The 27,453-nt window shown below is 47.9% G+C and overlaps 1 protein-coding gene across 1 annotated transcript in view; it reads left to right on the top strand.

Moving 5' to 3' along the window:
* TDRD9 (tudor domain containing 9) overlaps nucleotides 1–27,453 on the top strand; it is a 263,832-nt gene that overhangs the window by 173,483 nt on the left and 62,896 nt on the right. Inside the window, exons 24-25 of the mRNA XM_030214425.1 lie at nucleotides 18,895–19,068; nucleotides 27,333–27,441. Of these exons, the coding sequence (XP_030070285.1) occupies nucleotides 18,895–19,068; nucleotides 27,333–27,441 (283 nt within the window). The remainder of the gene's footprint in view (nucleotides 1–18,894; nucleotides 19,069–27,332; nucleotides 27,442–27,453) is intronic.

The following is a 27,453-nucleotide window of genomic DNA, read 5'->3' as shown; positions in this document are numbered from 1 at the left end:
AGATTATTATAGAACTTTCTAGCAGCATCCCACCGCACATGCACTGGTGTTTTTCTGTCTGATGAACAGCCACGGGTCCAATGTTCATTTTCCGTAGAGCAGAGAGGACACGTCATCACGTTCTCCTTTCAGTAAGAGATTTTCACTAATCGATAGTGCCTTCCCATGCAAGTATTTTTTGTCCCTTTAGATTATTTTTTTCCTTACTCCTAATTTCATTCTTTTCTCTTTTATTTTTTGTTGTGTTTTTGGCTCTTAAAGCTTCCTTTCTTTTTTGTGGGTTGCTAGGTCCTTTTAGGCCAGAGCACTGACCTCAGTTTGAATGCTTCCCTTTTTACTGTTCACAATTTGGCCGTGATTCTTTTCTCAATGTCCAAGAAGATCCCCAGTGACTTCAAGAGGTTTGCCCAATGTAATTTCCGTGACAGACCCGCACAATTTGTGCATCTGGTACTTTGGGTCTGACCATGAGCTTAATCTTTGCTCTCTGTTTGCAAATGCAGCTGAGCACAAAAAGGGCATGGCAGGTTCAACAGGAGAGACTTTTTGGCTCCTCAAGGGCCGATACATCGGCACTGGAAACATCAACCTTGATAGCTGCTAAGACTTCGTCTACCACTGGGAGTGCACCGGCATCGAGAAGGTCTCCATCTCTCTTGACATCAGGTGCTGAAGGTAGGCCCCCAGGACTGGTCCGCATCGGACCCAACACCAAGGCATATATGGATTCAATGTTGTTCTCATTGGCACCAAAGGATCATGGTGCTGTGCATTGGGGGAACCCAAGAAACATAAGCATCAGTCCTCATTGAAGCACGGTGTTGGGAGCTCCGGGGCATTGGCATCACCAGTACCTGAGAAGCGCCGGCACTGGGAGAAGCTCTTCCCATCTTTGGAAGAGGTGCCAGTGCCCAACTCTGGGCAGCCAGTTCTCCGCTTCCAATTTGGCACTGTTGCCTTCTCAGGCTGCCTCTCAGCTCCCCCACCTTTGCTGATGTTTCTCTTCGATATTCCAAGCAATGCTCAGGGAAGAGCTGGCACAGATGCTGCAGTTACAATCCACTCAGCCATCGAGGGCACTTGTGCCAACTGCGGATCAGCCCCAGATTCTTCCTGAATCTCCATCCATGCCTGAGGAGAGATTCTCAACGCCGTTACCTTGAAGGGTGTCGACATCGACACATGCACTACAGCTGTTGGTGTTGGGGGAGGAAGCTTCCCCAGAGTCTGCCAAACGAAAGTGATTGATTTCTTTGACTGAGTGACCAAAGAATTGGATGAAGGATGTGTGCTAGATGTAATCTATTTGGATTTAAGCAAAGCCTTTGATATGGTTCCTCACGGAAGACTTCTGAATAAGCTGAGAGGGCTGAGCTTAGGACCCAAAGTGGTGAACTAGGTTGGAAACTGGTTGATTGACAGGAGGCAGAAGGTGGTGGTAAATGGAATCTGCTCATAGGAAAGGAAGGTGAGTAATGGAATGCATCAGGGGTTGATATTGGGACTGATTCTGCTTAATATATTTGTGAGAGACATTGCTGAAGGGTTGGAGGAAAATGTTTGCCTTTCTGCGGATGATACGAAGATAGCCAATAGAATGGATACCCCGGAGGGAGTAGAAATCATGAGATTAGAAGAATGGTTAAAAGTCTGACAGTAAAAAAATTAATTTCAAGAAGTGCAGAGTGATGCACTTGGGGTGCAGAAATCCAGAGGAGATGTACCAGATAGGAGGAGAGAGACTTTGGGGTGATGGTGTCCGAGGATTTCAAGGTGACAAAACAATGCGACAAGGCAGTGGCCATGGCCAGAAAGAATGATGCCAGGCTGCATAGAGAGGGGTATAACCAGCAGAAGAAAGGAGGTGCTGATGCCCTTGTGCAAGTCATTGGTGGGGCTCCACTTCTATTGTGTTCAGTTTTGGAGGCTGTATTTTGCTAAGGATGTAAAAAGACTTGAAGTGGTTTAGAGAAAAGCGACCAAAATGTTATGGGGTTTGCATCACAAGATGTATGAGGAGAGATTTGAGGACCTATAAACATGTATACCCTAGAGGAAAGGAAAGACAGGTGATATAATGCAGACATTCAAATATTTGAAAGGTATTTATCTACAAACAAACCTTTTCCATAGCTGGGAAGGTGGTATATATGGAGAACAAGAATTGGGGGGGTGCTCAGGAATAATGTCAGGAAGTACTTTTTCACATAGAGGGTGGTAAATAACATCGAATGCCCTCCCACAGGAGATGGTAGAGATGAAAACAGTTACAGATTTTAAAAAATGCATGGGTTAAACACAAAGGATTTCTGTATAGAAGGCGAGGAACCAAACCAGCTTATCGGTGATTAGATGGCAACACCAGTAATTGGGAAGTTACTACTACTACTTATCATTTCTTTAACGCTACTAGATGTACGCAGCGCTGTACACTTGAACATGAAGAGACATTCCCTGCTTGATAGAGCTTACAATCTAATTAGGACAGACAAACAGAACAAACAAGAGATAAGGGAATATTAAAGTGAGGATGATAAAATAAGGGTTCTGAACAAGTGAATAAGGGTTAGGAGTTAAAAGCAGCATCAAAAAGGTGGGCTTTTAGCTTAGATTTGAAAACGGCCAGAGATGGAGCTTGACGTACAGGCTCAGGAAGTCTATTCCAGGCTTATGGTGCAGCAAGATAAAAGGAACAGAGTCTGGAGTTAGCAGTGGAGGAGAAGAGTACAGATAAGAAAGATTTACCCAGTGAACAGAGTTCCCGGGGAGGAATGTAGGGAGAGATGAGAGTGGAGAGGTACCGAGGAGCTGCAGAGTGAATGCACTTATAGGTCAATAAGAGGAGTTTGAACAGTATGCGGAAATGGATAGGAAGCCAGTGAAGTGACTTGAGGAGAGGGCTAATATGAGCATAACGACACTGGCGGAATATTAGTCGTGCAGCAGAATTTTGAACAGATTGAAGAGGAGAGAGATGGCTAAGTGGAAGACCTGTGAGAAGCAAGTTGCAATAGTCTAAGCGAGAGGTGATGAGTGTGGATGAGGGTTCTGGTAGTGTGCTCAGAAAGGAAAGGGCGAATTTTGGTGATAGAGAAAGAAACGACAGGTTTTAGCAGTCTGCTGAATATGTGCAGAGAAGGAGAGGGAGGAGTCGAAGATGACCCCAAGGTTACGAGCTGAGACGGGCAGGATGAGAGTGTTATCCACAGAAATAGAGAATGGGGGAGGAGGAGAGGTTGGTTTAGGGGGGAAAGATGAGAAGGTCAGTCTTGGTCATGTTTAGTTTCAGATGGCACTGAGACATCCAGGCAGCAATGTCAGACAGGCAGGCTGATACTTTGGCCTGGATTTCGGCTGAGATTTCTGGTGTGGAAAGGTAGATCTGGGAGTCATCAGCGTAAAGATGATACTGAAAACCATGGGATGAGATCAGAGTACCAAGGGAAGAAGTATAGATGGAGAAAAGAAGAGGTCCCAGGACAGATCCCTGAGGTACACCAACTGACAGTGGCATAGAAGTAGAGGAGGATCCACTAGAGTATACACTAAAGGTACGCTGGGAGAGAGAAGAAGAAAAGCAGGAAAAAACAGAGCCCTGAAATCCAAGTGAGGACAGCGTATCAAGGAGTAGGCTGTGATCAACAGTGTCAAAAGCAGCAGATAGATCAAGAAGGATGAGGATTGAATAGAGACCTTTGGATCTGGCCATGAACAGATCATTGGAGACTTAGCAAGCACTGTTTCAGTTGAATGAAGGGGCGAAAGCCAGATTGAAGTGGATCAAGAATAGCTTGAGATGAAAGAAAGTCAAGGCAACGGCGGTGAACAGCACGTTCCAGTATCTTGGATAGGAAAGGGAGGAGGGCGATGGGACGATAGTTGGAAGGACAGGTAGGGTCCAATGAAGGTTTTTTAAGAAGTGGTGTGACAAGGGCATGTTTGAAGGCATCAGGAACAGTCGCAGTGGAAAGTGAAAGATTGAGGATATGACAGATAAAAGGGATGACAGTAGGAGAGATAGTGTTAAGTAGATGGGTGGGAATAGGATCAGAGGAACAGGTAGTTAGTTTTGAGGAGGAAATAAGATGTGTAGTGTCCTCTTCAGTGATTTCAGAAAGGAGGCAGGGGTTGGAGGGTGAGAGAATGGACTAAGGGAAGGAGAGGTGGAGTGACCTGGTTGAGAATTCAAGTTTAATCTTGTGAACCTTATCATGAAAGCCAGAGTCTGGGGGGAAAGTGAAAGGGGAGTTGGAGGTGAAGGCACTTTGAGGAGAGAGTTCAGTGTTGCAAAGAGACATCGACGGTGTGAGCCAAGAGAATTTGTCAACTGGATGTAATAGTCCTGTTTGGGAAGTAAAAGAGCACACTGGAAGGAGGTCAGCAAGAATTTGAAACGTATGAAGTCAGCATGGGCACAGGATTTCAGCCAAAGGCATTCGACAGAGCGGGCACAGGATCGTAGGTAGCAGATTCTAGAGGTCAGCCAAGGCTGGGGTTTGGTATGTTTTACAGAACGGGGAATGGGAGGAGCGAGAGTATCCAGAGCATAGGAGAGAATAGTGTTATAGGAAGAGACAGCCTCATTGACAGACTTGGATAACATGGTGGTAGAGAAGAGATTTGAAACGCTGGAGGACAGAGTAGAAGGGTGAATAGCCTGAAGATTCCTAAATGTACTGGTTAAGATTGGATGGGACTGGGGAGGAGGGTGTTTAAGTTATCAGATGATGGTCAGAGAGGGGAAGAGTTGAGTCACAGAAACTGGAGAGTGAGCAGTTTGAGAAGAGAATAGATCAAGACAGTGGCCATTCTGGTGAGTGGGGGCAGTGGAGCACAGTTGAAGATTGAAAGAGGATGTTAAAGCAAGAAACTGAGAAGCATAAGAGTCAGAGGGATCATTAGCATGAATGTTAAAATCCCCAAGAATGAGGGAAGGAGATGAAGGTTTAAGAAAGAAGGAAAACCAGGCATCAAAGTTAGTGAGAAAGGAAGAAAGGGACTTATCAGGGGGTCGATAAATGACTGCTACTCGGAGAGGTAGAGGAGCAAATAGACGGATGGAGTGGACTTCGAAGGAAGAAATACAGTAGACTGAGGTGGAAGAAGAGGTTGAAATCTACAAGAGGGTGAAAGTAGTAGCCCACACCACCTCTGCAGCCAACCGGGCGAGAAGTATGGGAGAAAAGATAACCTCCATGGCATAGGGCCGCGACTGAAGCAGAGTCTTCAGGGCAAAGCCAAGTTTCAGTTAGGGCAAGCAGATGGAGAGTACGAGAGATAAGAGGTCATGGATGTAGGAAAGTTTGTTACAGACAGAGCGAGCATTCCACAGAGTGCAAGAGAAAGGCAGGAAAGAAGGGGGGAGGAGAGGAATAGAAATTACATTGGAGATATCACGGTGTGACCTGCACAAATAGGATGAGAGCTGATGTGGAGGACCAGGATTGGGATTAATGTCCCCAGCGGAGAGCAGGAGAAGGAGCAAGAGAGTACGGAGTAGGAGAGGTATGATGACAGCGACGAAGGCGAGATGTACTCAGAAAGGAGATGGATGAATGGAAGGAAGGAAATGTTGAAGGTTGAGAGCTGAGAAAAAGGAAGAGGAAAAAAGAGATGGTGAGATGATGAATACAGAGGGTAGACATTGTGTTCCTGCAGTGCACAGTGGTTTCAGATGGAGAAACAGATTAGGAAGGGACAGTACCAAGAAGAAAACGTGTACTGGAGCCATAAGTAGTAACTGGGAGAAAAATGTAAAGAGAAAAGGCACCTAGAGCGGAGGCCCTGAGTGGATCGGAGTGGACCTGGGAGTCACCCCGGAGAAGGCTGTAAAGGATATGCAGATGAGCTGCAAGTCCTCCACAGCACCTGAAAGACAGCCGGTGGTAGAGCTGGGAACCTCTCAGCCAAGGAAAGGCTTACCAGGGGTTAGGCTGAAGCCAGCATTCCTCCCCCTGAGGGTCGCCTGATCCAGTGCTGGGCAGAGTTCTGTGTTCTGTGCCCTGATCGTGTCTGGACAGGCTCAGCTTCTATAACTGTTATACAAGGCCAGTGATAGGCAGACTTCTGTTGTCTAAGCCTGAAAATGGCAAGGACAAATCTTGACCAAGTATACGTATCATACCTTATACTATGAGGCAGATGCACTAAAGCTAAATGAGCCTTTAATGACCCTCCAACGAGGAAAATTTGATCCGTTGCATGCATCAAAGGGCTTTTATCGAGGAAGCCAGCAGCTAACGGAATGGAGATGAGCAATTAGTGTGAAAACCCCATTGAAACGACATGCACTAACCTTTTCCGATTGCCTTTACGCAGGAAAAAGGCAGGAAATCTAACGAGAGGTCTGGACCTCTCGTTAGGACAGCTCTGTGCCAGGAAAAAATCATTAAGTGAAAAAATAAACTTTGAGCCAATCCCAGCGCATTAGCAGAGCTAAAAGCGCTGTGATTGGTCCAAAGGACGTCAGAAAACACATCAAATAAAAAAAATAAAAAAAGGATCGGGAGGGGGCAAGGGCGCTCATCAGGAGCGTCCTGTATGGACGGCCTTGCCCCCCCCCCCCGCTGCTCCCCCCTTTCCCCCCCTCCCCCCCCCCCCCCCCCCCCGAAAAAGCAAAATTCTAGCAGCCCCGGCCCCCCTCCCTTCCTCACTACTCTGTCTCCCCCCAGCTCCACCTCCCAACATCCTCCGCCCTGTGCCCCGCCCCCTCTTGGGGTCGTCACCCGCCATTCCCCTCCTCCATCGGGCCCCCCTCCCTCTTACTGGGCCCGTGCAGCGCCTCTCTCCTCTGTCTGAAGGCGCTGCACGGGCAAGAAGAAAGCTGATTCCTGCCTTCGCCCAGCTTAGGTTACCGACGTCAGACAGGGGCGGGCCCAGGAGGAGAGAGACGCACGACAGAAGCTGGGCGAAGGCAGGCATCAGCTTTCTTCTTGCCCGTGCAGCGCCTTCAGACAGAGGAGAGAGGCGCTGCACGGGCCCAGTAAGAGGGAGGGGGGCCCGATGGAGGAGGGGAATGGCGGTGACGACCCCAAGAGGGGGCGGGGCACAGGGCGGAGGATGTCGGGAGGCGGAGCTGAGGGGAGACAGAGTAGTGAGGAAGGGAGGGGGGCCGGGCTGCTAAAGGTACGTTTGCTTTTCTTCTTGCTTTTTAATTTAGAATGCAGGGGGAAGTGGGGCGGGGGGAACGGCGACCACGGGTGGGGGAGGGGCAAGGACAGCCATACAGGACGCTCCTGACCAGCGCCTTTGCCCCCTCCCGACCCTTTTTTTTTATTTTTGTTTTGATTTGGGAGCCATGTGCTTGTGATTTGACTGTGTTTTGACTGTTTGTGGCATGCGCAGAGCAGCTAACATAACGCTTGGCTGCTCTGCGCATGATTTGGGGGCCGATTAACGATGTGTATTGTGATTCTTTGATACATTGTACGTTTCAATACCGATCTCAGCATGTGTGACTTTTTTTTTTTGGTGCATTTTTCGTTATTTTAAAATCGTTAGGGACTTTAACGATTGATTTTTTTACGTTTGGTTGCTGCATCTGCCTCTATGAGTTTATCTGGTTGGGTAGACTGGATGGACTTAATCTGACGTCTTTATCTACTGTCATTTATTATGTTAATATGTCTGAAGTTAGGGCTGTACCTCAGCACTCATCCGGGTGTGGACGTAGTTCCATTCAGCCGATGCAGGTGCAGACTTATTCATTCCAATCAAAGTATGGTGAGGAGTCTGAATGGGACTGCTCATGGGACTCAGAAGAAGACTTTCATTACTTCTCAGAGGAGAGTCTTATGGGGTACCTTCTGATCCCTCCCCACCTCAAAAAGGATATAAATCTTCACCTAAGGGTCTCTTTCACTGGTTTTATCAAGGAGATAGCTTCTGCCATCCCATTTAAGTTGGATACAGAGGAGGAGCCCAAAGCAGAGATGTTTCTGTTCTGGACTATGACTCACCTCTTAAGGAAGGGGGTCACAGTACCATTGCACCCTATCCTTAAAGATGCACTGACAAAGAACTGGGAATCTCCCCTCTCACTGCAGGTCACACCTAAAAAGGTGGATATATATCATATATGTATCATATCCAGAAGTGCCCCGGATTTGAGAGGGCTCAACTGCCTTACTACTCTGGTTGTCGAATCCACCCTTTAATGAACTAGGAGCTCCAGACATGCCTCAGCTTCCCTAGGTAGATAGGCTCTGACATTAGACTTGTTTGGGAGGAAAGCTTTTCAAGCCTCAATGCTTATTGCGTACATCCAGTCCTACCAGCTCTGCATGAGCCTTTACTTGCAGTCTTTGCTATGCATTACACCAAGTCTTATGGATTCTCTACTGTAGGAGTAGGCTGCAGAGCTTCACCAGATGGCCAGTAAGCATTACATTGTATTTGGTCTTATATTCCGCAGTATCCTCTTTAGTTTCATGCAGATCACAATAATACAAAACGGGAACAAATAAGATCTCGCTATAATGGTCAACCAGTGTAGATTATAAAATATGATGCTAACTGGTTTATCCAGTCTGAAAGAAAATATCCTGATCGCCTGATTTGGACCTTTTGCAATTTTTTTTAATAAATTGGTGTAACCCATGTAAACAATATTGCAATAGTTTGTTTTGGAAAGTAACCATGATTGTACCTCAAGTCAGAAGGAGGACAATTCAAAATATCTTTGAATAGATCTCAACTTCCTTAATTACAGAAAGGAATTTTTTACTATCCTATTAATTTGATTAACCATAGTAAGTTGACTGTCATCTCTATCTCTAGGATCTGAGATGTAAATTCAGATTTAAAACTTTTTATTTCCAATAGTAAAAATGTGTTTTCTCATGATGTCCTTAAAGGGACCCAACCATATTTTTTTCCTGGTTGTTTTAATCAAAAATCATTAGCCCAACAGTCAATGGTTTCATCACACCTTTGAATTCATTGTAACATTTCAGTATATTCTTTGAGTACCAGCATTAATTTTGTAATATTATCTGCATAAATGAACAAATACATTTTCAATTTCTCAAGTGCCTTCCACAGAGAATGTAACAAAAGGTTAAACAGTATTGGTGAGAGGGGTGAGTCTTGCAGTATCCCTCAAACAGGGGCTCAGGTATCAGAGAAAACTCCCTGCATCTTAACTCTGTAACAACGTCTATTGAGAAAGCCTTAAACCAGTTTAACATGGCACATCTTATTTCAAAGCTATCTAATAGAACAAATAAGATTTAATAATCCATGAGATCAAAGGCACTTGATAAATCAAATTGAATTATAGTAGAGCATAAGACTTTCTAAGTGGCTACCATATTGCATCTCCTTTATGTCCAGGCTGGGCTGACTCTGGAGGGTAATGTCAAGGTTCATAATGTCAGAGCCATGGCTACATTGGTAGCCTGCTTGAGGTCAGTCTCTATAGAGTTGATTTGTAAAGCTGCAACATGATCATCTATCCACACATTCACATCTTATTACTGCCTTGAGCAGGATACTGGTCGTGATAGCTGGTTCGAGCAGGTTATTGCATGTTTCCGAAGTATAGAGCAAGGCCGGGCTCTAGCTCTTTATCCAGATGTTGTTTTCTTTCTTAAGGGAGTTGAGCATTTCAGACCACAGTTCAGGCGAATTGTTCCCCACCCTGGGATTTGAATCTAGTCTTGTCATCCTTGGTATAAGCACCATTTGAGCTGTTTCATAAGGTAATGCTAAAGGATCTTAGTTTGAAAGTGGTATTTTCGGTGGCTGTCACCTTGGCTAGGTGATTTTGGAGTTGCCAGCTCTTTCCTGTTAAGAGATGTTTCTTATGTTCCAGGAGAAGGTGGTTCTTTGTCTGGTGCTGTCCTTTCTGCCCAAGGTAGTTTCCCCATTTCACATTAATCAGTCTGTTCATCTTCCATTGTTTGCTCAAGAGGTAGTCGTGGATCCTTTGTATCGTTTGCGTGTGCATAGGCGGCGTGCACCTACTTGCAGAGGACAGAGGAGTTTGGGAGATCTGACAGATATGGATGTGATAATGTTAGAATAACATTTTGTGTTTGTTTATTTCCACGATGAATCACTTTTTTTAGCAAATAAATCAAAAATAGTTAAAACCATGTGGAAAAAAAGAAAGACTGCCAAAACTGAATAGGAAAGAACCCAGTCACACCAAAGAACATTGTCATAACTACTGCACACTCTTCGGACACAACTACTCAGTGATTACAGAAATGCTTTAAAATTTAGAGAAAAGACCTGTATGTGCAAATAATATACCACAGCCGCCTTTATCTGTATTGACAGAGGGGCCCTTTGATAAGAGAAGTAAAGAAGATCTGAAACTGATCAGTATTTAAAATAGGTGTCTTCTTTTGGAAAAGGAAATCATAGACTGTGCTTACCTTAAGCAGGCAAGTTGTAAATGTTAGTTGACAAATACTATGTAATAAAACCCTTTCTGAGCTCGATGGCACCTCGTGTGCAGACAGCATTACTAGACAATTTGGAAATATAATCTGGTTAGGAATACTCGGGGGAAGGGGAGGGAGGAGGTAACACTTGGGAAGGGTCAGTTTTGAGGATAGACGAGGTATTAGGGAATGTTGTGTATCCATGAGACTTTCTGTAATTGAAATTTTTGCATTTGAAGTTTGTGTTCGCTTGTTTTTGTCTGGTATGTTGAAAACCCAATAAAAAGGTTTAAACATACTATGAAATAGATTTTTTCTTTATCACATATATTTCAGACTTCTATAATCTTTGCTTAGATTAATTTCTCCTTTATAAAGATATGTCCTAATCTTTGTATAAGATTGTTGTTTCATGTTTAGCCAACCCATTATGTAAGCAATATCTTACCCATATAATCTGTTCCTTCTCTGCTGTTTAGGGAGGAACTAATTTATGAGTCCTTCTATTGCCGGCTCAACTGACCACTGTATTTTTGAAGTGTTTTCAGTATCATCTTTATGCTGATGACGCCCAGATCTACCTCTCCACACCAGAAATTTCAGCAGGAATCCAGGCCCAAGTATCAGCCTGCCTGTCTGGCATTGCTGCCTGGATGTCTCATCACCATCTGAAACTGAACATGACCAAGACTGTGCTTCTTATCTTTCCCCCTAAACCAACCTCTCCTCTTCCCCCATTTTCTGTTTCTGTGTGTAACACTCTCATCCTCCCTGTCTCATCAGCTTGCAACCTTGGTGTCTTCTATCTCTCTCTGCATATATTCAACAGACTGCTAAAATCTGTTGTTTCTTTCTCTATAATAATCGTCTTTTCCTTTCTGAGCACACTACCAAAAACCTTATCCACATTCTTATCACCTCTTGCTTAGACTTTTGCAACTTCTCACAGGTCTCCCACTAAGTCATCTCTCTCCTTCAATCTGTTCAAAATTCTGCTGCCCGACTTACGTTCTGCCAGTGTCACTATGCTCATATTAGCCCTCTCCTCAAGTTACTTCATTGGCTCCCTATCCGTTTCCGCATACTGTTCAAACTCTTCTATTGACTTGCAAGTGAATTCAGTCTGCAGCTTCTCAGTACCTCTCCATTCTTATCTCTCCCTACACTTCTCCCCTGGAACTCCGTTCATTAGGTAAATCTCTTATCAGTACTCTTCTCCTCCAGTGCTAACTCCAGACTCCATTCCTTTTATCATGCTGCACCATATGCCTGGAATAGACTTCCTGGGCCAGTACGTCAAGCTCCATCTCTGGCCGTCTTCAAATCTAGGATGAAAGCTTACCTTTTTGACCCTGCATTTAACTCATAACCCCTATTTACTTATTCAGTACACATGTTTGTTTTATCATTCCCACCTTAGTAATTCCCTTATCCCCTTATTTGTCCTGTTTATGTGCCCTGATTAGATTGTAAGCTCTGTCAAGCAAGGACTGTCTCTTCATGTTCAAGTGTACAACACTGTGTATGTCTAGTAGCGCTATAGAAATGATAAGTAGTAGTTTTAAGTGTTTGTAACCTTGGGGGAATTTCCCCTGTGGGTATTCAGGTGTGGAAATTCCCCGAGGGTTACTAGCCTGGTGTGAGTGGCAAGAGGGTTCACAGCAAGGTCATGGGTTGTTGGTGAGAGCTGAAGCAAAGAACTGGGATCTGCCCACTCTCTGTAGGGGAGGGTGGAAATTGAGGGAAGTTTAATGGATTTAGGAGTGAAATAAGGGTCTTTGGTTCTTGGCATCCCCTCAAGACCCAGGGGAGCAAGGTAGGATCCCCGACCTCAAGGAGAGAGGAAATAAAGGAGAGAATGTGAATTGGACTTGTGTTTCAAAGATGAAGAGGGAAAAAGTCCCTCACCCACAAAGGAAGGGGCTGTAATGGTGATGAGATTCCGGAGGGAGGAGACACCCAGGATCGGGAGCAGGAGATGGGAGATCCCTGTACTGGTGGAAAGAATGAGAAGGATGGCTTACGCCTCCCACCCCCACTCCCCTTAATAAGGGATAAGATGGTCCAAAGATGACAGACAAGGAAGCCTTTGAGGTCAGGGAAGGGACTTTGTGAAAGTGTAAACAGAATGTTGGACTGAGCAGAGTATTAATAACAAGAGCCAGCAACAACAACATCTGAGAAATTGGGTTATAAATATGTACAAAGTTAAGCCCTCTTGTGAGCGTTCCTGGAACCTGTTGTTATTTCTTGTCTATTTAGTAAAGCCAGCAGTTTGTTACATTGTCTCTGGTGTGGTGTGGATTATTTGAGTTCCTAGACATAACTGTGGGTATGATGCCTCTCCAGCCTACTGGAGGTAGCTCTGGGCCTGGCCTATGCCTGAAACTGAGATTGATTATGGATCCCAGTCCATCTCATGCTTCTATGGATCCTCAAGGTGAGACCAAGATGGATTGTTGATGACGCTGGGGTTACATATTTGGTAGGTGTTAATTAGCAGCCTTCATCCTCACAGGGTCTTTGTGTTGTTTGGATCCCGGGATAGAGGTGAGGCAGCTTCAAATGTTACGGTGGTCATTGATCAAGGAGACCATTGCCTCGGCTTATCTGTTGAATGGAAGCCTGGTGATGGATGTGCGGAAGGCCCATGTGACGAGCCCAGACTTCATTGTGAGCAGAATGTTGCTTAATTTCAACACTGGAGATATGCAGAGCCTCAAGTTGGTCAACATTGCGTTCCTTTACAGAGCATTACAGATTGGATGTGCAGACATGACAGGATGCAGCATTTGGCGCAAAGGTGTTGATGACTAGCTTGTTAGTATCCCACCCTCACTGAGTACTGCTTTGGTACTTCCCACTCATCAGGACTAGAGATGATGAGGAAGCAGAAATTAGATCTTGTCTGCTAATTTTTTTCCATGAGTCTCTCCAGAACAGTCCCAACCCCACTCTTTGGGTGCCAGTCTATTCTAGAGATTCTCCGAGGACAAGCAGGCTGCTTGTTCTCACTGATGGGTGACGTCCACGGCAGCCCCCTCCAATCGGAAACTTCACTAGCAAAGGCCTTTGCTAGTCCTCGCACCGCGCATGCGCGGCCGTCTTCCCGCCCGAACCGGCTCGTGTTCGTCAGTCTTCTTTTGTCCGCGCTCGGTACGGTCGTGTTTTCGCCGTGTCGTGCCCCGCAAAGTCGACCTCGCGCGTCCTTTTCGCTTGTTAAAAAAAAACAAAAAAAAAACATCCTGTGTGTGGAAGGAGACTCTTCGTCTCTTTTTCCCCCCGATATTTCAAGCTTTTTCGCCCCGGTAAGTTTTCTTTCGTCGTCGGGGTAGGCCGCCTTTAGGCCTCGGGTCGAAGTTTTCTTCCCCTTGTTTTTTCTGGTGCTCTTCCGCCATTTCGTCTTTTGATTTCGCCGGCGTGATTTTTCCGCCCATGACATCGAAGTCTTCCAGCGGCTTCAAGAAGTGCACCCAGTGCGCTCGGATCATCTCGCTCACTGACAGGCACGCGTCGTGTCTTCAGTGCTTGGGGCCTGAGCATCGCCCGCAGGCCTGTAGTCTGTGTTCCCTTTTACAAAGGCGGACTCAGGTAGCGAGATTGGCCCAGTGGAACGTTTTGTTCTCGGGCTCTTCGTCGGCATCGGCACCGGGGGTATCGAGTGCATCGACGTCTTCAGCGTCCAGACCTTCTTCCTCGGCCGCCAGTGCATCGAGTGCATCGAGGCATCGGCCCTCTGCATTGGCGCTGAGACATCGGACAGCTGCATCGACGTCGGTGGTACCGGGACCTCGTCTGCTGATGTCGTCGGACGGTGGTGCTTCGTCTGGAGTGCAAGTGAGGGCTGTCCATTCCCCTGCTGGTGGCGGTGAGCCTTCGGGTGGGTCTCCCCCTACCCTGAGGGCTCCTGCAGTACAGCCCCCCCGAGACCGACCTCCTTCGGCCTTGGCCCCGAGGAAGCGACGGCTGGATTCCACGTCCTCCTCGTCGGTGCCGGGAAGCTCCGGTGACATGCTTCGGTCCAAGAAGTCGAAGAAGCATCGTCACCGGTCTCCTTCCCGTGTCGGCACCGAGAGTTCTGGGTCGCCGAGGGAGTCGGCACCCAGTAGGCATCGGCACCGAGAGGACCGCTCACCCTCTGTCCAAGAGGTGTCGATGCGCTCCACTCTGGACAGCCCGGAACAGCCTCCACGCCCGGAACAGGTTCTGACGTCGACGCCTGCATCGACCTCCATGCCTTTCTCTGCAGCCGCTCTAAACGAGAGCCTCCGGGCCGTTCTCCCAGAGATTCTGGGGGAGCTGTTGCGCCCCTACCCCTCCGGTACCGCCGGTGCTTGCGCCACTGGTACCGTCGAGCGAGGCGCCGGCTGGTCCATCGCCCGAGGTGAGGTCTCCGGCGTCGGTGCCGCGTGCGGTACCGGCTGCCACCGCCTCCCAGGAAGGCTCCCCGACTACGTCGGCGGAGGGAGCTTCGCCGATGCGGGTGAGGGAGTCTACCTCTCGACGCCCCCATCGTGGACGTGGCTCCACAGAGTCGAGTCGGGCACGGTTGCAGACACAGCGTGTGCCTCAGCAAGGCCCCTCGGCTCCCCAGCAAAAGCAAGGGACGAGCTTTTGACTGGCTCCAGCAGAGCATAGCCGACATCAAAGTATCAGTGCCGGGCGACCTCCCAGTCGGAGGGAGGTTGAAAGCTTTTCACCAAAGGTGGCCTCTCATAACCTCCGATCAGTGGGTTCTCCAAATAGTCCGGCAAGGATACACCCTCAATTTGGAGCTCAGTCTTACAGCTTCCAGCACAAGCAGGTACTTGCAGAGGAACTCTCCGCCCTTCTCAGCGCCAAAGCGGTCGAGCCCCGTGCCATCCGGGCAAGAAGGGCTGGGATTCTATTCCAGGTACTTCCTTGTGGAAAAGAAAACAGGGGGGATGCGTCCCATCCTAGACCTAAGGGCCCTGAACAAATATCTGGTCAGAGAAAAGTTCAGGATGCTTTCCCTGGGCACCCTCCTACCCATGATTCAGCAAAACGATTGGCTATGCTCTCTGGACTTGAAGGATGCCTACACACACATCCCGATACTGCCAGCTCACAGACAGTATCTGCGATTTCAGCTGGGCACACGTCACTTCCAGTACTGTGTGCTACACTTTGGGCTCGCCTCTGCACCCAGGGTGTTCACAAAGTGCTTGGCTGTGGTAGCAGCGGCACTTCGCAGACTGGGGGTGCACGTGTTCCCATATCTCGACGATTGGCTGGTGAAGAACACATCCGAGGCAGGAGCCCTGCAGTCCATGCAGATGACTATTCGCATTCTGGAGCTACTGGGGTTTGTGATAAATTATCCAAAGTCCCATCTTCTACCAGTGCAGAAACTCGAATTCATAGGAGCTCTGCTGGATTCTCGGACGGCTCGCGCCTATCTCCCAGAGACGAGAGCCAACAACTTGTTGTCCCTCGTCTCGCGGTGCGAGCGTCCCAGCAGATCACAGCTCGGCAGATGTTGAGATTGCTGGGCCACATGGCCTCCACAGTTCATGTGACTCCCATGGCCCGCCTTCACATGAGATCTGCTCAATGGACCCTAGCTTCCCAGTGGTTTCAGGCTGCTGGGGATCTAGAAGACGTGATCCACCTGTCCACGAGTTTTCTCAATCCCTGTATTGGTGGACGATTTGGTCCAATTTGACTCTGGGACGTCCTTTCCAAATTCCTCAGCCACAAAAAAGTGCTGACCACGGATGCGTCTCTCCTGGGATGGGGAGCTCATGTCAATGGGCTTCACACCCAAGGAAGCTGGTCCCTCCAGGAACGCGATCTGCAGATCAATCTTCTGGAGTTGCGAGCGATCTGGAACGCTCTGAAGGCTTCAGAGATCGGCTGTCCCACCAAATTGTCCAAATTCAGACAGACAACCAGGTTGCCATGTACTACGTCAACAAGCAGGGGGGCACCGGATCTCGCCCCCTGTGTCAGGAAGCCGTCAGCATGTGGCTCTGGGCTCGCCGTCACGGCATGGTGCTCCAAGCCACATATCTGGCAGGCGTAAACAACAGTCTGGCCGACAGGTTGAGCAGGATTATGCAACCTCACGAGTGGTCGCTCAATTCCCGTGTAGTGCGGCAGATCTTCCAGGTGTGGGGCACCCCCTTGGTAGATCTCTTCGCATCTCGAGCCAACCACAAAGTCCCTCAGTTCTGTTCCAGGCTTCAGGCCCACGGCAGACTGGCATCGGATGCCTTCCTCTTGGACTGGGGGGAGGGTCTGCTGTATGCTTATCTTCCCATACCTCTGGTGGGGAAGACTTTGTTGAAACTCAAGCAAGACCGAGGCACCATGATTCTGATTGCTCCCTTTTGGCCGCGTCAGATCTGGTTCCCTCTTCTTCTGGAGTTGTCCTCCGAAGAACCGTGGAGATTGGAGTGTTTTCCGACCCTCATCACGCAGGACGAAGGGGCGCTTCTGCATCCCAACCTCCGGTCTCTGGCTCTCACGGCCTGGATGTTGAGAGCGTAGACTTTGCCTCTTTGGGTCTGTCAGAGGGTGTCTCCCGCATTTTGCTTGCTTCCAGGAAAGATTCCACTAAGAGGAGTTACTTCTTTCTATGGAGGAGGTTTGCCGCCTGGTGTGACAGCAAGGCCCTAGATCCTCGCTCTTGTCCTACACAGACCCTGCTTGAATACCTTCTGCACTTTTCTGAGTCTGGTCTCAAGACCAACTCTGTAAGGGTTCACCTTAGTGCAATCAGTGCATACCATTACCGTGTGGAAGGTAAGCCGATCTCGGGACAGCCTTTAGTTGTTCGCTTCATGAGAGGTTTGCTTTTGTCAAAGCCCCCTGTCAAGCCTCCTACAGTGTCATGGGATCTCAATGTCGTTCTCACCCAGCTGATGAAACCTCCTTTCGAGCCACTGAATTCCTGCCATCTGAAGTACTTGACCTGGAAGGTCATTTTCTTGGTGGCAGTTACTTCAGCTCGTAGAGTCAGTGAGCTTCAGGCCCTGGTAGCCCAGGCCCCTTACACCAAATTTCATCATAACAGAGTAGTCCTCCGCACTCACCCAAAGTTCCTGCCGAAGGTTGTGTTGGAGTTCCATCTGAACCAGTCAATTGTCTTGCCAACATTCTTTCCCCGTCCCCATTCCTGCCCTGCTGAACGTCAGCTTTACACATTGGACTGCAAGAGAGCATTGGCCTTCTATCTGGAGCGGACACAGCCCAACAGACAGTCCGCCCAATTGTTTGTTTCTTTTGATCCCAATAGGAGGGGAGTGGCTGTGGGGAAACGCACCATATCCAATTGGCTAGCAGATTGCATTTCCTTCACTTACGCCCAGGCTGGGCTGGCTCTTGAGGGTCATGTCACGGCTCATAATGTTAGAGCCATGGCTGCGTCGGTAGCCCACTTGAATTCAGCCACCATTGAAGAGATTTGCAAAGCTGCGACGTGGTCATCTGTCCACACATTCACATCTCATTACTGCCTGCAGCAGGATACCCGACGCGACAGTCGGTTCGGGCAGTCAGTTCTTCAGAACCTGTTGGGCTTTAGGATCCAACTCCACCCCCCGAGGGCCCTGTTTGTTCTGTTCCAGGCTGCACTCTCAGTTAGTTGGTAAATTTTTTAGGTCAATCTCAGTTATGTCCTCGCCGTTGCGAGGCCCAATTGACCATGGTTGTTGTTTTGAGTGAGCCTGAGGGCTAGGGATACCCCATCAGTGAGAACAAGCAGCCTGCTTGTCCTCGGAGAAAGCGAATGCTACATACCTGTAGAAGGTATTCTCCGAGGACAGCAGGCTGATTGTTCTCACAAACCCGCCCGCCTCCCCTTTGGAGTTGTGTCTTCCCTTGCCTTTGTTTTTGCTACATATGGGACTGACGAACACGAGCCGGTTCGGGCGGGAAGACGGCTGCGCATGCGTGGTGCGCATGGGCGCGCGAGGACTAGCAAAGGCCTTTGCTAGTGAAGTTTCCGATTGGAGGGGGCTGCCGTGGACGTCACCCATCAGTGAGAACAATCAGCCTGCTGTCCTCGGAGAATACCTTCTACAGGTATGTAGCGTTCGCTTTATGGTATATATTACAGAATTGGTTACCTGATTCCAGATTATTAAAAAAAAAAGTGTGTGGGGGGGGGGGGGGGGGGGGGGAGACAAAGAAATGTTGTCGTCTGTAAGTTCAGTACAAAATAAGTCAGCTCTTGGTTGTTCTTCCTTGGGTTTGTAGGGATTTATTTGAGTTCTACCATTTTCTTGGTCTGTAGAAATACTGGCTGACTCAGGCTGCACAGAACCCTTAAAAGGATGACGTTACACATTCAGTAGTCTCAGTTTCCAATTTGCTGGTAGGAGAGCATATGTCTGCTCATCAGGACTGAACTGGAAAGACTGAAGGAAAAGAATTTGAGACCTAATTTCTTCTTTGTGTATAGGTAGGGTGGCTTTCCTTTGATGTATGTAGTAGCTTGAAATACTGATTCACTTTCTTGTATCCCATTCTTGGACAGAGCCTTTGTGGAGTTTTCAAGGAATCCCACAGAACGGTTTAAAACGCTACCTGCAGTGTATATGGCGCTTAAGATGACTCAGCTGAGGCTTCCCCTTGAACTGCATGTTAATTCTGCAGATGAAATTGAAGGGAAGATTGAAGAAAAGAAGATTTCTTTACTAAGACAGACGAGGTATATACAGCTTTTCCCAATGTACACACGGAAAAGGGCTAAAATTGGACAGCTGCAATTACACACATTTTATCAAGATCATGTGTAGGCATTCCTGGGGCCTAGTTTGGGCAGAGCAGGGATAGAGTTGCAATGTATGCATGTATTTTTATAAACACACAAACACATTTGCATTTGTTCTGAGAGCCTGTTTGATAGCAGATAGGGCCTTTCCGTTGCCTTTGTAAAAAGGGCATTAAATGAGTGCCTTGTTAAATTCAGTTCTCGGGGCAATTTTCAAAGTGATTTATCTATGTTAGCTGTCTGAAAATTGCTTCCTCTGTATAAGACTAAAAGTGTGTACATGGTTTCACAGCAAGCATGCTTCTAGCTGCATTAAGAGGACATGTTTCCAGAGGGGGTCAGAAGAAGAAAACAGTGCATGCTAATTGCATTTTCAAGTCTACGTGTGATATTATTTTCAGTTGAAGTACCAATGCCAGTTTTCAAAAATAAACATGTACTTGCTCTTCGAAAATGAATGCAAAGTTTGTGAATGAGTAGCATCTGCAGAACTGATCTTGATGGAGACAGTTTGATAATCTTCATTGGTGTATTCTCACCATACCCGAGTTTGCTGCTTCAGTGACAGTCACTCTCTATTGTCTTCAATTAGTGAGTAAAAGAAAGATACTTATGGTAGCAGGTATTCTCCAAGGACAGCAGGCTTTATATTCTAACAAGTGGGTGATGCCGACCGTGTCACCCGGTCCAGGACTCATGAATAGCATAAGTAGAGCTTTGTGGAGCGAGAGACATGCTCCACCATGCATGCTTGGTTGCCTTCCTGCCCGCTGCGAGAGTGTGGTCTCCTCAGTTTTATACTACAGCAAAAAAAAATAAAAATAAGAAAGACAATTCCAAGGGGAAGTGGGGAGGGATTGTGAGAATATAAGGTTGCTGTCCTTGGAGGATACCTGCTACAGTGTCAGACGTGTGAGTTCTTGTACCAAGTAAAGTGCTGCTGAGCCTGATACTTGGACCAGGTTCTGCTTGGCGGCCAGACAACCCCGGGTTTCACCTGCGCTGACCACCGTTCCCCAGAGGTTGAACCCCTAGGTGCTGGCGGCCTGTGGATTTAAAATATGGAGCTGAAAACGGGGTGGTGAACGTATCGGCCAGGCAGGCAGCAGGTCAAGAGAGTAATCCAGGTACAGGAAAAGTCAGTAGGCAGGCAGCAGGCAAGAGAGTAATCCAGGCACAGGTAAAGTCAGTAGGCAGGCAGCCGGTCAAGAGAGTAATCCAGGTACAGGCAAAGTCAGTAGCAGCAGGCAAGAGTGTAATCCAGGCACAGATAAAGTCAATAGGCAGGCAGTCGGTCAAGAGAGTAATCCAGGTACAGGCAAAGTCATTAGGCAGGCAGCCGGCAATAGAGTAATCCAGGTACAGCAAAGTCAGCAACGAGGGACAAAGTAGAGAAGAAGCAAACTACTGAGCAAGTAACACCTACCAAAGTAGAAGCCGAAGCATGGAGTCCAGGAAGAGCTCAGCTGATAAAGTGCTGGAGTCTGACATCAGCAGGGACCGGCAGAAAAAGGAGCATGGCCATAGAACAAGAGCAGGGGAAGGAGGAACTGGAAGACCAATAGGAGAGAAGCAAGGGAAGCCAGGCAGAGAGAGAGAGCAGACCCAGGTGCATGGAAGCAAGCAATCAAGGAGCCTGTAGCCAGAGAAGAACTACACACACATGGCTCAGGGCTGTGCCAGTCAAGTGTGCGTGTCGACAGGACCCCGCGCAGCCCGAGGACGCCGCTTGTGTGAGGTAGGGGACATGACATACAGGTAAGTACTTCACTTCTCCGAGGATAAAGCAGGCTTATAGATTATCACAAGTGGGAATTCCATAGCATCCAGGCTCACCAAAAACAACAAACATTGGTGAATTGGGCCTTGCAACTGTGAGAACATATTAGAGATTAACCTGAAATTATATACGATCTAGAGTGCAGCCTAGAACAGAATAAAACGGGCCTAGGAAGGTGGAGTTGGATTCAAGACCCCAAACAGATTCTGCAGCACTGTTTGCCCAGAAGGACTATCGCATTGGGTATCCTGCTCAAGGCAGTAGTATGATGTGAATGTGTGGACTGAAAACCACATCGCAGCCTTGCAAATTTCTTCAGTTGAGGCTGACCTCAAGTGGTCTACAGATGCAGCCATGGCTCTGACATTGAGGCTCATTTTCAAAGCACTTAGCCTCCCAAAGTTCCATAGAAACCTATGGAACTTAGCCTCCCAAACTGCTTTGAAAATATGCCTCATTGTGAGCCATGACATGATCCTCTAGGGCCAGCCCAGCCTGGGCATAAGTGAAGGAAATGCAATCTGCCAGCCAATTAGAGATTGTGCGTTTCCCAGTGGTGAACGCATCCTGTTCGCATCCAAAGAAGTAAAAAGTTGGGTGGACCGTCTGTGGGGCCTGATCTGCTCCATGTAGTAGGCAAATGCGCTCTTACATTCAAAGGTGTGCAAGGTGCTTTGCCAGGATGACATGAGGTCAGGGAAAGAATGTTGGCAAGACAATTGACTGGTTCAGATGGAACTCTGACAGCACTTTCGGCAGGAACTTAGGGTGCATGCGGAGGACTACTCTGTTGTGATGAAACTTAGCATAAGGTGCATCCACTACTAAGGCATGAAGCTCACTGACTCTACGAGCTGAAGTAACAGCCACCAAGAAAATGACCTTCCAGGTCAAGTACTTCAGATGGCAGGAATTCAGTGGCTAAAAAGGAGCTTTCATTAGCTGGGTGAGAACGACGTTGAAATCCTATGACACTGGTGGAGGTTTGACAGGAGACTTTTACAAAAGCAAACCTCTAATGAAGTGAATAACTAAAGGCTGTCCAGAGATGGGCTTACCTTCTATATGTTGATGATAAGCACTAATTGCACTAAGGTGAACCCTTATGTAGTTGGTCTTGAGACCAGACTCGGAAAGATATAGAAGGTATTCAAGCAGGGTCTGTGTAGGGCAAGCAAGGGGATCTAGAGCCTTGCTGTCACACCAGAGGGCAAAGCTCCATTTGAAAGTATAGCACCTCTTAGTGTGAAGTCTTTCCTGGAAGCCAGCAAGACCCAGGAGACACCCTCCAAAAGACCCAAGGAAGGAAATTATTGGCTCTCGACATCCAAGCTGTGGGAGCCAGAGACTGGAGGTTGGGATGTAGAAGTGACCCCTCGTTCTGAGTGATGAGGGTCGGAAAAAGTCCAATCTCCATGGTTTTTCAGAGGATAACTCCAGAAATAGAGGAAACCATATCTGCCACGGCGTACGGTGCAATCAGAATCATGGTTCCGTGGTTTTGCTTGAGTTTCAACAAAGTTTTCCCCACTAGAGGTACGGGAGGATATGCATACGGAAGACCTGTCTCCCAGTTGAGGAGGAAAGCATCAGACGCTAGTCTTTCATGGGCCTGAAGCCTAGAAGCCTGAAGCCTAGAACAGAACTGAGGGACCTTGTGGTTGTTCTGAGTGGCACAGAGATCTACCAAGGGGGTGACCCACTCTCGGAAGATCTTGCAGGCTATGGCCATATTGAGAGACCACTCGTGTGGTTGCATTATCCTGTTCAATCTGTCAGCCAGAGTATTGTTTTTGCCTTCCAGATAAATGGCTTGAAGGAACATGCCATGGTGGCGAGCCCAATGCCACATCCGGATGGCCTCTTGACACAGAGGGTGTGATTCGGTGCCCCCCTGCTTGTTGTTGTAATATATTGCAACCTGATTGTCTGTTTGGATGAGCACGATATGATGAGATAACAGATCTCTGAAAGTCTGTAGAGCGTTCCAGATCGCACAGAGCTCCAGGAGATTCATCTGAAGATTCATTTCCTGGGTGGACCAAACACCTTGCGTGTGAAGCCCATCTGCATGAGCTCCCCCCCCCCCCCCCCCCCCACCCAATCCCAGGAGAGATGCATCCATCATCAGCACTGTTTGTGGCTGAGGAATTTGGAATGAAAGTTCCAAAGTCAAATTACATAGAATGGTCCATCACTGAAGTGAGCTTATAAGCTCTGGGGACATTTGAATGACATCTTCCAGGCCCCCCGTGGCGTGATACTACTGAGAAGCCAGGGCCCATTGAGCTGATCTCTTGTGGAAGCCATGTGGCCCAACAATCTCAACATCTGCCGAGATGTGACCTGATGAGAGGCTCAAACCATGGAAGCGAATGTGACAGTATTGTCTGCTCTTGGCTCTGGAAGGAAGGCTCGAACCTTCTGAGTATTGAGCAGGGCTCCTATTAACTCCAGTCATTGGGCAGGGCAAAGATGGGACTTGAGGTAGTTTAAAACGAACCCTAGTAGCTCGAGCACCCAACTAGTCATCCACATGGACTCCTGAGCACCATCCAAAGAGGTGCTCTTTAGGGGAAAGGGAAATGGGACTTGATATACCCCCTTTCTGAGGTTTTCGCAACTACATTCAAAGCGATTTACATATATTCAGGTAGTTATTTTTGTACCAGGGGCAATGGAGGGTTAAGTGACTTGCCCAGAGTCACAAGGAGCTGCAGTGGGAATCGAACTCAGTTCCCCAGGATCAAAGTCCACTGCACTAACCACTAGGCTACTCCTCCACTCCACTTTACCAGCCAATCATCAAGATACGGGAACACATGGACTCCCAGTCTGCGTAAAGATGCTGCAACTACCGCTAGACATTTGGTGAAGACCCTGGGGGCTGACGTGAGGCCAAACAGCAACATGCGATACTGAAAGTGATGTGTTCCCAGCCAAAATCGAAGATACTTCCGGTGGGTTGGAAGTATGGGGATGTGAGTATATGCATCCTTTAAGTCTAGAGAGCATAGCCAATCATTTCTCTGAATCATTGGGAGAAGGGTACCCAGGGAAACCATCCTGAACTTTTCTCGGACTAGGAATTTATTCAATGTCCTTAGGTCTAGGATGGGACGCATCCTCCCTCTTTGTTTTGCACAAGGAAGTACCTGGAATAGAATCTCTGCCCTTCCTCCCATGGTGGAATGGGCTTGACCATATGGGCCTTCAGAGGGGCTGAGAGTTCCTCTGTAAGTACTTGCCTGTGCTGACAGCTGAACAGATGAGCTCTCGTTGGGCAATTTGGAGGTTTTAGATACCAATTGAGTGCATATCTGAGACTGAGTATTTGAAGAACACACCAGTCGGAGGTTATAAGGGACCGCCTTTCATGGAAAAACTTCAGCCTCCTCCCGGCAAGTTGTCTGGGACAGACACTTTTACTGCAACTGTGCTCTGCTGGAGCCAGTCAAAAACTCGTCCCTTGCTTTGCGTGGGGGGCAGCAGGAGCCTTTGGCGCACCCTGTGGACGTGAACGAGCATGCTGGGGTTGAGCCTGAGCAGGCTGGCAAGCTGAGGGATTGTACCTGCGCCTCTGATAGTATTAGGTATTCCTTGGTTTGCCAAACGTCCTCTTAGCTGAGGAGGTAGATGCACAAGGCGCCCGGCGGGCGAGAGAAGAGATGGTATCATTGTGTGTTTTGATTTGGTCTGTGACCTCAACCTTCTCTCCAAAAAGGTTATCCCCCAGCATTGGACATCCACCAACCTCTGCTGAAGAGAATGTTCCAGGTCAGAAATACGTAGCCATGAGAGTCTGCGCATTGCTATACGCCGGGCAAAGATCCTGGATGCCACGCCAAAAGTGTTGTAAGTGCCCCTGGCCAAGAACTTTTGACACGCCTTCTGCTTGACCAGCTGGCGAAGTGACTTGGCCTGCTCAGAAGGGAGCATTTCATCCAGGTTTGACAACCGAGTTTCGCAAGTAGATGCTCATGAAGAGTTGGTAGTATTCTATTCAGGAGATGAGCATTGAATCCTGGAACATCTTTCTCCCTAAAGAATCCAGGATTCTAGCTTCTCTATCTGGGAGCGCCGAGGCATAATCCCTGGAACCTCCTGGCTCTTTTGAGAGTGGGTTCCACCACCATGGAATTGTGAGGCAACTGAGGCTTATCAAAACCAGTACTGTGGATCCGGTACATGGTATCAATCTTTTTGGACATGACTGGGACCAACAGAGGGGACTCCCAATTCCTAACGAGGACTTCCTGGAGTATCTCATGGAGAGGGACAGTCACAGCCTCCCTAGGAAGATACGTGTAGTCCAGGACCTTGAGCACATTGGCCCATCCGCTATTTCATTGAGAAAAGAAGGGAATGAAAGGCTGTCCGGAGGGGAGGGTTCAGAGAGAATTTCATAGGACTCATCTGAGAAAAAGTACCTTGGATCCTCCTCTGAATCCCATGAGCACTCCTTTTTGGTGTTAGACAATACCTTCTGGTGGGAATGTTAAGACCAAACCTGCTTCGATGTGGAGGAGCCATGTCCTCGAGCAGTCTGTTCCCACCTCGACTCCGGCGAAGCTTCCTACACCGACATTGAGGGAGTGCCAGCTTGGGTGGCAGTCGACACTAGAGCTGCATGCAGAATTGGTGTTGGATGCTGCACCACAGGCTGATGGCCAAGCGGGGCAGTAACAGTAGGCAGGGTAGGCCCAGGCACCCCCAATGTCGATGCACACCATTGGAGAAGGCCATCCAGCAGCTCAAGGAGTAAGGCTTGGATGCCCTCATCGAGAGCCAACACCATAAAGGCTGGGGGTGCTTGCTCAGGAGCAGGTTGCAGAACCGCTAGGGTCGATATAGGAGCTGGAACTTGGCTGCTGGGAGACCGATGCATCGGCACCTGCTGTATGGAGGGGGAGAAGTCCTCCTGGCACTGACACTTCTCTTTTGCCGAATCCTTTGATGCCCTGGAGCTCCCGGCACCGTGCGTCAAGGGCGATCAGTGGTAATGCCTTCTTGTCCTTCGCCCGAATGCTTGTCATTGAGGCTCCTCGGTGCTGATGAGGACAATGTCAAATCCACATATCACCTCGGGGTTGTGTCCAACAATGGATGGTGAGCTAATAATATATATTACAGGATACCAGCCTCTACTTTAAAGAATAACTTCCTAGTATAAACCAGAGAGACAAGTTGTGTAAGCCCACAGCTCAGGAGTAAATTTATTTTTGGAGGAAAAAGCCTCAAGCACCTTTTCCACTCTATAGGCAGAGAAAGGGCTAGGACTGCTTCCAACAATGGATGGTCCCAGGGGCCCTGCACAGCAGGAGGCCTTCTAGGCAGGTGGAGACCCACTCAATGCTTCACTGCTCCCAGTGTTTGAGTCCAGCAGCAGCCATGCTTACTGATGCTCCCAATGCCTGTGCAGTGCTTGATGTTGATGCCGACGCCTCCGACCTCAATGCCAACATTGAGGAACTGGACTTAGCCCCAAACGTTTTCTCTCATTGAGCCTCTCTGGAAACTTTGATCCTCTTCTTCATACGAAGGCAGAGAACACAGTTAGTGGGGCTATGGTCGGACCCGAAACACTGAAGACGCCAAGAATGGGTGTCTTTCCCATTGATCATCTGATTGCAGTGGGTACAGTGCTTTAAAGCCACTGGGCAACTTCGTGGACATGGAAGGAAAAACTTCCTCGACTAGATTAAATGAAGCAATGGTGCCTGAAAAACGGGCAAGGTATGGCAAAAATGAAGGGGAAAATCCCGGCCGAATGATGACAAAAAAGAGAGAAAACTTAAATCTGGGCAAAATAAACTAGAAACTAAAGGAAAATATTAAAATAAAGGGGTTCCACAAATGGGAACACAATAAAGGATGAAAAGAAAACTCACTAAAAGACGCAAAGCTCTTTGGACCGAGCGAAAATGAAGAGACGGTGATAAAAACACACTCTTTCCTCACCGTGGTAGAAAAAGAACTGAGGTGACCACGTTCTTACGGTGGGTGAGAAGGCACTCGGTCATGCGTTGTGGAACGTGTCTTGCGCTCCATAAAGCTCTACTTATGCTATTCATAAGTCCCGGACCAGGTGAAACGTGTCGGTGTCACCCACTCGTGAGAATCTGTAAGCCTGCTTGTCCTTGGAGAATGCTGTTGATCAGTGGATTCACTAGAAGCTATCTTAAAGTAACATTTTCATTTTAACCATTGGTTTGATATATTGGTTCCATTTTATGCAGTTGCTTTAAAACAAATATTTTGCTTATAAAATGCTCACATTAAGGCCCTGAAGAACCATTAGTGGAGTACTCCAATGTCTTAGGTAATGTTAGTGTTGACCGACATCCCTTTGCCTCACTGGATAAATATCTGATGCCAGCTACCAGCTGTTCAGTTGACTTAAAGATTGATTATTTTACAGAGTTAATGTAGACTTCCAGAAACAGACAGTTGACCTTGTGCAAGTTTCATTTAGTAGCTTTGAACAGTCTCTACTCATCAAAAGTCATCTATCCATCAATGTCACAGAGGTGAGTTTGTTC

Source organism: Microcaecilia unicolor, chromosome 9 (assembly GCF_901765095.1).
Source record: "Microcaecilia unicolor chromosome 9, aMicUni1.1, whole genome shotgun sequence".
Classification (NCBI taxonomy): domain Eukaryota; kingdom Metazoa; phylum Chordata; class Amphibia; order Gymnophiona; family Siphonopidae; genus Microcaecilia; species Microcaecilia unicolor.
This window is presented reverse-complemented; position numbering and strand designations above follow the sequence as displayed.